The following is a 9621-nucleotide window of genomic DNA, read 5'->3' as shown; positions in this document are numbered from 1 at the left end:
AAATTAATTATTCAGTGTTGACCTAAATCACTAACAAATCTCTTTGCATTTACTCTCTGACTAGCAATGCTCCATATTAATATGTTAATATGTTAAACACAGAGTGATTATTACTATTTCCTACCTTCACTTTAAGTGTGTTGATGGACTCTTCAGTGGAAGATTCCACCAATTTTATGACAGTTTTATGACAATTTTTTGTGATACAAAATGAAGACACCAAAAGAGATATTTACTGAACGTGTGATATTAATTACTGTTAACCTTTTGGCAGAATGACATTACAAATATTCAACTATCTCTGAAAGTGAACAAAATGTGCAATACGTATTATGTCCAGAAGATGGCAGCGATGCAAATACTAATGTGCTAATATATACCGGATAGCGGGGAAGTAAAGGAAGAAGTAGAAGGTTGACCCGGAAAGGTAAAAACAGTCAACGACAGTTGTGAGGTGGCGCTGACTTTCTGATGGTTTCTAAATGTTATTTAGTAGGTTTTTGCCGTCGGTAGCGTCTCATATTATCAAGATCTCTGTGGAAAGGTGAGACGATGCTATGCGTTCTTCAGCTGACGAATATGGACAAACAGTTTCACTTCTTATTGTTTTGTCTGCTGGTGATTGAGCTACATAACATGCTTTAAAGTTTGCGCTTTTAACATATCAGTGGTTCTCGGTTCATAAAGATTTTTAATTAGAGGTTTCCTAGCTTTTGTTAGCCCCATGTAATTCTCTAGTCTAATCTGAACCGGTGTAGTGTCGGCTTTTGTCTCCAGCCATTGATTTACTGTGCAGCGCGCAAATTTGACGTCTGTCGCGCCAAAATAAATACATTTTTTTAAAAAACTTTATTTCATTTAATTTCATTGAAGGGTTTATGTTTAATAAAGGAGAACTGGATTCGTCTCAAGCAGAAAATCGCTACATGGTTGCAAATGCTGAACAAGAAAAGGAAGAAAGTTGACAAACTAGAATAGGAATTAATTTGTACAGAAAATGTTACCAAACTAAAATGTAGGAACACATACAATGAAAATAAATTGCATATATAAATATAGTAATAAAAGTAAATAAAGTGCAGAATATAACAAGCCATGAAAATATAAACATTTCTTCAGAGTTTTAGTTTCTGCTTTTGTGGAATTAAGTAATACCAATGAGGTGTTTATCTTCAAATCAAAGCTGATGGACATTATCTGACTGGTAATGGGACATTTACATGTCAGTATGAATTTAAAGTAAACAGGGAAACATAATATATTTATGTTGAAAAAGAAACTCCTTGAATAAAAAGAGAATTTCACTAATCTGTGATTCTCCAGTAATAGTTAATAGTAGTAATGCTTCTACTAGACGCTGTAAGAGCATCATCACAGATCAGAATGTCAAATCAATCAGCAAAAAAGCTACGGCGCAAAGATCTACACAGAGGCTGTCTATTTGTTTTTAAATGCGCAGCCTGAAATAAATGATCTTTTTCCCACCAATTTGGTTTTATTCCACATGAATTGAACTACTTCCTCTTTACTTATCCTTCTCTTATTCCAGTTTCTCTTTCCATCCTGCGCGGTCGGCTTGCTGCAGCGTCCCCACCCAGCAGAGGAAAGGTTTGTTCAGGCTTCACTGAGCAAACTGACTCAATTTACAATCTCACGGGGTTTTTTTTGTTTTTTTTCTTCCTCACACCAGAAGAAATGTCATCCAGGAGTAAAAAGAGGAAAAAGACGCCTCCGATGGATGCAGGGCAGAACAGCCAGGAAAAGCAACTGCAGGCTCTTCAAAACAGCAAGGAGGAAGGTAAAAGACGTATTCACAACTTTTATGCCCCACCTCTCACTTCAGACTGAAATCAGAACTGGAGAGATTTGACCGTAAGGGTCTGATGGTTTCCTCTTTCTGGTTAGACGGAAGAAGTTCAGCCAACTCAGTTCTTTTTTGGATTAAACAGGATGTCTTCTGTCTGTGGGTCGCAGGGTTCAGGACGATGAAGAAGCTGCTGCTGGACGTGGACTGTGGCGTGGACGACGCTCAGGCCATCATGGTGGGGCTGGCCGACCCCAATGTGGAGATCCTGGGCATCACCTGCGTGCACGGGAACACCACGGTGGAGAACGTGTGCAAGAACGTTCTGCGGGTTCTGCAGGCCTGCAATAAGCTGGAGGTGGGTGCAGAACCAAAACCACAGAGTCCCGAGAGAAAAATCATTATAGTCATTTAAGTAAAGTTGGTGTTTATTTGAGATATTTACATATTCTCTGTAATCTTTTCATTTTTTGTTCTGTTACTAAAAAGCATAGTTAAGCACTGACACATTGGAATAATACGTTTTAAAAGTTGTTCTACCGTATGGAGGTTTGATGAGTGGATTGTTTGGTTAAATACCGGGGCTTTCATCCAGCACATCAGAGCTGAATAAACCAGCTTTGTACCCAAGACAACAAGCATCTGAATTATATATATATTTTTAAAAAAAAAGGCTTTATAATGTTTGATTTTTGCAGCTAGAGATTGCAATCAGCATCTAAAATGCCACATTCCTGGAATGTCCTTAAAATGTGAGCAGTAATTGTGTTGAATGACAATAATTAGCAGTCATGTGAAAAGTCAGCCCGTTTGAATTTTTCTGCCCAACAATGAGTTCCTCAAGTCACATGATTTAGAGACAGAAGTGGACAACAAGTTCCTCTATGTTTACAGCACAGACACGAGTTACATCCATCCTCTGCGTCTCAGTTTTACAACACTTCCTTCGCAATTAAAGTTTAAAAGGATAAAAATGTACATGTATTAAATCTGTCTGCTTTTTCTTACATCTTTTTTTTTCTATATCTAGATTTTGGAAGGGCTTTAATTAGGGAAAGCTTATTGAAAAATTCGGTAACACTTTATTTGAAGGGGTGTGCATAAGACTGACATGACACTGTTAAAAACATGACACCTGTCATGAACATAAAGGAGTCTTTATGAATGTTTATGACTGTTGTCATGAAGTGTCATTCGGTAAATAATGACACTTTTAATGTAAAGTTGCTCTAAAAGTTGCATTAAAAGTCCATTAAAAGTGCCAACTTTGCATGATTTTGTAAATAATGACAACAGTCACACATCATGTTGAAGAAGAAGCTGCTAAAAACTTCATGAAATTTAGAATCTGAGGCAAACCTCAAAATTGCTGTTCACAAATGCTGTTTGTCAATAGCTTGAGCAATTATGCCGCATAAAATTCAGCAAAATGTGTCGAGTTTTTGTTATGACAAAACGAAAGAGGGAAAAAAAAGCTAGCAGTATCTTTTCTGGAAAAGAAGCTGTTGTGTTTTCACTTAGTCACACATTCTGCTTATCTGACGTTTTCACAAAGGATACAGAAAGAAAATTCTGTTTACCTAACCCTAACCCTAACCAAAAGGTTTAGATTAGACATGATGATGATGTTGTTGGCGTTGCATCAGACCAGAATAAGATGTTATGTGGTAAATTTGGACCAGTACATTTCTCACCACTGCTCTTGTTTTCATTGGCTAGATTCCGGTGTTTAAAGGTGCTGCTAAGTCCATCCTTGGGATCAAAGTCGGCGACGAAAACTTCCACGGTCAGGATGGCCTCGGAGACGCCCCCGACGCCGGCGCTCCCGGTCTGGACCTGATCCAGGAGGAGAACGCCGTGTCGGCCATAGTCCGGATCATTAATGAGAACCCTGGAGAGGTGAGAAGAGCCGGGTAAAACCCGCGTTACTATTCGTTCTGCACATCCTGAATCCGTCTACGCTCCCCAGGTGTCGTTGGTTGCCACGGCGCCGCTCACCAACCTGGCTCTGGCTGTGAGGATGGATCCGACTCTGCCGGGCAAACTCAAAGGACTCTACATCATGGGAGGGAACACTGAGTGTGAGTGAAACGCTGATGTCTGTAGAAGGAAATATTTTTACACAAAGTTAAATGAATCCCATAAATGTAGCCGATATAAACAGTGCCGTCAAAAACACATTTCTTCTGTTTTTGCTTTGTTTTTTGTTTTTTTGTCTTTTTGTCTCGCTTAAATGTTTCAGATTATGTAACAAAAATTATATTGGACAAAGAGAAAAAGCAAAATGCAGTTTAAGCTGATAATTAAATTTATTATCGAGTTAAATGTGTGTTAAATTCACTTGTCACACAAAGGACTGATTATTGCTGGACTTGTTTAATCCAGAACTCGCTTAAACAGAACTTGACTGATAACATAAAAGTCTACTAAAAGATCTGAGAAAGCAGCTTATCCTGCCATAATCTAAAGAAATGTTGTCATTTCTTTAAGGGATACAAACTCATTTGTAAAGTTTTGTGACCTCCCCCCCACCCACAATGAAAACTATTATCCACAAATGGAGAAATTGTGATTAAAAGCTGTAAAATCAGACAAAGCGTTTAGGGTTATAAAGTCACCTGCGGACAAACGTGTTTGCAGAACGAAGCGGTCTGAGATCAGGAAAGGCTGAGGTCCGATTAGGATCACAGTCAGCTGTTAGGAAGCATAAATTGTGACAGTTTAATGGTGGCAAGTCTCTTAAACTGAATTAAGACTTTGACTCGGAGAAAGTTTGTGATCTGTGTCTGAGAACATCAATCTCTGCGATATGTTATAAATTGACCAGTTAAAAATCTCCAGATGATCTGAAAGCAGAAGTCCACACTTCCTTCTGAGCAATTCATTTACAAAAACACTGGCAGATTTTAACCCTGCGCTTGAATGTAAACGCCAATATCTAACACAGTGATATTGAGCACAGGTGGCTGAACTTTGACGTGTTTGCAAACAAGAATAAAGAATAAATTGGGAGAGAAATGATTGGGATTTAATTCTGGTTACCTTCAGCCAGTGGTTAACGTTAAGCCTCCTCCCAACAGGAAGTGACATGTCTAGTTCGGGTCCATCCAGAAAGTCCTGCCTTCCTCGAAGCACAGATTTGTGAATACCTTAGTCTGGTGTGTCTGTGGTTTCTGCAGTGGAAACACATCGAGGAGAGAAACTAACCCTGAAAACTACACTGGTTCCTGTATTGGCTTCTGAGGGGGAAATGCACATGACCTTAACCATGTATTCTTCACTTAAATCCACCTCTGCTGACTTTGCAGTTTTTATTCTGATTCAGACTTTGTGCAGAAAAGAGTTTTACTCTTAAAAAAAATGACTGGATTTCATTTTTAAGAAAGAGGAACAAATCCTAAACTTCTCCTAAGAGCCCGTGAGAATGGCTGATAATGTGCATTTCCTCCTTTAATCAAACTTTTCTGTTACTGTAACAGATATACTCTCTGCTGTTGAAGTAGTTTTGCGGATTAATTCCATAAAATTAAGATTTATTTATTTAATAATGGGACTCACTGGAGTGACTTAAATCTTTCCTTCTTGCTCTTTTAAAGCTCTGCCCTTCGTCTCACATGCGTAGGTGTCCTCACGTCGGCGTGATCTTGGTCTTACAGAACTTTAATCCCTTTTTTTCCCCTGGTTCTTCTCTTGTTCAGCACGAGGGAACACCACAGTGTGTGGCGAGTTTAATTTTGCAGCTGACCCAGAGGCAGCGTACGTCGTGCTGAACGATTACCAGTGTGAAACTCACTTGGCGTGCTGGGAGTTCACCTGCTACAACCCGCTGACGTGGGTAAGGCTGGTTATAACTCCTCAATCTGATTTGTTGTTGAACGAACTAAGGCATCCGCCACAACTAAATTGCTTATAATATTGTGCCACAGTGCAGCTGCGGAGCCACAAGTGGCTTTTTGGACCTTGCACAATGGCTCTTATTCAAGTAATAAAGAACCAACGAATGTGTTTAATTAAAGATATAACAACAAATGCAGGTTTTGGCAAATTTTTTTTTTTTTAGCGCAAAAATATATTCACAAGAGAGTGCGACTCCAAAACACTTTTTTGTCATTCGATTGGAAACTACTGGATTGGATTCTGTGCCCAGAGAATTTTGACTTTGATTTTAGGCTCTCACAATGTACAGACATTAGGTAGAAATGTATAAACTTTAGAGGAAATACATTATTTTCCATTTAAATTTTCTACAAATATCAACATCCCATAGAAGAAAGTGCATCCCCGCCACTTTATTGCAAAAATCTTTTGCCTCTTTCTTGGTTTTGAAACCTAAAAATGGAGATAAAATTATGGTTCTTTTAAATGCTAGAACACAGTTTCTATATTTATTAAACATTCTAAAAGATTGTGTAACATTTGCAGTCCTAAATAAGTTTTATTTATCTGGAATGGTGTTGTCTTGTTTTAGTTTTTGAATCAGTGACACATTATAATAATATGCCCTTTAACTGGGTTCATCCAAGGTTGATTTAAAGAACTACCCACTTACGGATGTCATTTTTCTGTTCCTCCAAGCCTGAAAAACAAAAAGAAAAGATACATATCGGATGATTGCTGCGCCACATTTCTCTATTTATAACCTGGATTGTGCCCGTTTTCATTTCTCCAGGACTTCTGCGACGCCTGGTTGGGTCAGGACAGCGACAAGGCTCGCTTCATGGCCAAGATCTTCCGCCACAGTATGGAGGAGTCCAAGAAAGACGGCGGCTGCCTGGGTTCCACGGGCTTCATTTCCTGTGACTCGTACGCCATGGCGGCGGCGGTGGACGACTCGTTCGTCACAGAAAGCGATCATTATCCAGTCACTGTTGAACTGGCAGGAACTCACACCAGAGGAATGATGATAGTGGACACTCTGGGCCTGCTAAAGAAGACGCACAAAGCGTGCATCATGAAGAAAGTGGACATGGAGAAGTTCAAAAAGATGATGATGGCAGCTTTGAAATGATGTTTGCGAATAGAGGGAACTTAGTTAACTTAGTTTCTTAGGTAGGTCAGATGACACAGTGGTCCAGGTAAAAGCCTGACCATTCACACCTGGTATTGAATTCCATTATGAAGTGTCAGATCTCAGTCTTGGTGACCAAAAAGTGTAACTTCACCCGGTGTGTGGTCAGCCGATCATCGAACTGTAAAGGAGATATCTTACAAAACGCAGCACAGAAGGCAAAATTATAGAAACAGCTGGAACAAACACAAAAACTATAACTGTATATATGTCTATATGGGCTGCAAAAAGGTGAAAGGTCAAAAAGGTAAACTGACATCGCTCACCTGCTTGATGATATTAATTAGGTTCTGATCCGTACCCCTTGACAGTAGGCAAAGGTCTGAACGTAGACGGACTCTTTTATGACCACAACAGACCAGAACAGCTTCCTCATCACAGCTGACCACGGGAATCTTTTGATTACCTGCTTCATCCTAGAAATACTTATAAAAACCTTGAACTCGTCGTATTACAACCTGAAGGCAGCAGCGACTAGTTTTTTTTTTTTTTTTTTTAGAAACTTTACGTACTGCTGTGGGTTTTTTTGTCTTTTGCTCACTTTTTTTTTTAAACATCAGAGTAATAACAGCTGCTTGATGTGAGTCAGTTTGGTGCTTCTCGATCACCTCAAACTTTGCTTCAAGAAAACATTTTCTGTGCGTTAAAGAATGATTTTCTGACATTTACTCACCGACACCAAACCAGGAGACAGCAGCACCGTTTCTAGCTACGGAGCGCTGCACACCTACTTTCCAACTTGACTCTCACTACCTCTGCTGGCACCTTGGAGGCAAAAGTCATGAATAACATCGGGTGTCGCTTACCGCCGTCTTGTGTTGTTTCGGGCTTTTATTAGGACAATGAGGTGGCATGAAGACGTTATGGGCCTGCCTTGGATATAGATTTGAAAGGGTCTTCAGCCTGAAGCTTTCATAGAGGGCTTGTAACTTTTTAGTGTGCATTTTATAGATTCATGTTAATTGAAAATAAGTTAACTCCAGACCTCCATGTGCCGCTACATAATAATGATAATTTAAAAATTCCTTGTCTGGAGGGGGAATTATGATTTACTTGTTCCAGTTGTAGAAACTGTCAAGGGTTTGACCATTGTGGTTAAACATGAATTGTTGACTTTCTAGACCACGGGTCCCCAAACTTTTTCCTGTGAGGGCCACATAACTTTTCCCTTCTCTGGTGGGGGCCAGAGTCAGTTTGTAACAGAAAAAGTGTGACGATTGCAGGAGTGTCTAAATGTAAAAATTTGTTTTCCAGAAAGCACAATCAAATAACTCTCTGGGTTCTTCACAGAAAAAATCCAGGAAATAACACCATTTATGAAATGAATACTGTATTTTCCGGACTATAAGCCGCAACCCCAAAGTTTTTTTAAAAACCAGTATACATACACATCTAAGCCACAGATATCTCTGCTGCTCCAGGTTTTCCACAGTGATGCAGCAGCAGCACCCAGCATTTGAGTCATAACAGGTCAATTGAATATCACATTTGTTACTGTTGAAAAAGAAAAGTTGTCAAGTTTAGATTTAACTGAACTGATTACGGTAGTTTCCAAACGGTAACTGTAAAAGTGCTGATCCTTCGTGTCTGTGCTAAATGAAAATGGGCGCTTTCTTCTTCTTTAGATTTCAATGGCACCTTGCGTCCATTATTGTTGCACTACTGCCATCTACTGGATCCTAATATCTATACCTCAAATTCTCATAATGATCCCAGTATTATTTAAAACATGAAACATCTTCTTTTTCCCCTCAATGCTATTTAACTGATCAACAACATTCTCAAATTTCAATTCCCTATTTAAACCTAATTCCGTTTTAATGGGCGCTTTCTTTTATTTACAATTTTGACTTCCAATGATTCACTTCCAGGGGGCCGCACCAAATGTGGAGGCGGGCCGGATCCGGCCCACGGGCCGTAGTTTGGGGACCCCTGTTCTAGAGAGACCAAGCTTTTGCATAAGCTCTACAAGAGGGGTGTCCAAAGTCGGTCCTCGAGGGCCGGCATCCTGCATGTTTTAGTTCTCTCCCTGATTTTACACACCTGCATCAAACGATGGCTCATTAGAGGCCTAAGCAGAACACTGACTTGAAGAGGAGGTTGTTACAACCACTAGGGAGAGAACTAAAACATGCAGGATGCCGGTGACCTGAGAGCGACCTCTGTGCTTTAGAGAACCAGTTTGCTCTACAGATGTGGACAGAATCAAATTAAAATTTGTGTTTCAAAAGTTTTCTGTAATCTCTGGTCTAACTCGTTAATCCCCGTCAATAAACTGTCGAAAATAAAACTTTTAATAAAAAAGTATACTGAGACTTTTATTTTATTTTAAACCTTTATTCTTTATTTTATGTTTTATTGTCCATCTACAAGTTTTTAAGTTTTTGTTTGTTTTTTTTTAAATCCATCTGCCAGTTTTCTTTTAATTTGTTGTCAGTAAATCTCAGCCTTTCAACTTTTTAGTTGCTTCTTGAGTCATTTCCACCACCATTGTGATATCTAGAGTATGTGAAAAGGTATTTGTCACCTATATATATTTATACTGACATTAACATTTTTCTGATAGTTTATATCGAACAAAGATAAGAAAATACAAAAGTGTTTACAAAAAGGGTCATGGAGTCAAGGTATCCAAACCAACCTAAGTTTTTATTTATTTTTTTTAATGTAAAGTAATTACTGCCATTGTTAAATGAGTTATTCACATTTTTGGAAGGCTGAGTTGAATCACACACTGGCTGATCTGTAG

At 39.0% G+C, this 9621-nt stretch overlaps 1 protein-coding gene and 1 long non-coding RNA gene across 3 annotated transcripts; one reads left to right on the top strand and one right to left on the bottom strand.

Moving 5' to 3' along the window:
- Positions 1-395: 395 nt before the first annotated feature.
- On the top strand, positions 396-9179 carry LOC103479930 (nucleoside hydrolase-like). Of its 2 annotated transcripts, none has more exons than XM_008434654.3 (8): positions 396-544; positions 1550-1608; positions 1694-1798; positions 1975-2162; positions 3524-3703; positions 3774-3885; positions 5503-5639; positions 6474-9179. In XM_008434654.3, exons 1-8 carry the CDS (start codon positions 483-485, stop codon positions 6810-6812), a joined length of 1182 nt encoding a protein of 393 aa, XP_008432876.1. In that variant the 5' UTR covers positions 396-482; the 3' UTR covers positions 6813-9179. The 2 variants fall into 2 exon arrangements, with proteins under 2 accessions (XP_008432876.1, XP_008432868.1); XM_008434646.3 differs by having other exon boundaries at positions 1691-1798.
- Positions 2071-5509, bottom strand: LOC103479924 (uncharacterized). Its single transcript, XR_536008.2, has 4 exons — positions 4423-5509; positions 3807-3904; positions 3499-3695; positions 2071-2156 (listed from the first exon to the last, which is right to left on the bottom strand). It is a non-coding gene; the product is annotated as an uncharacterized LOC103479924 (long non-coding RNA).
- Positions 9180-9621: the final 442 nt, after the last annotated feature.

Source organism: Poecilia reticulata, chromosome 2 (genome assembly GCF_904066995.2).
Source record: "Poecilia reticulata chromosome 2, P_reticulata-male-v2, whole genome shotgun sequence".
Taxonomy (NCBI): Eukaryota; Metazoa; Chordata; class Actinopteri; order Cyprinodontiformes; family Poeciliidae; genus Poecilia; species Poecilia reticulata.
This window is presented reverse-complemented; position numbering and strand designations above follow the sequence as displayed.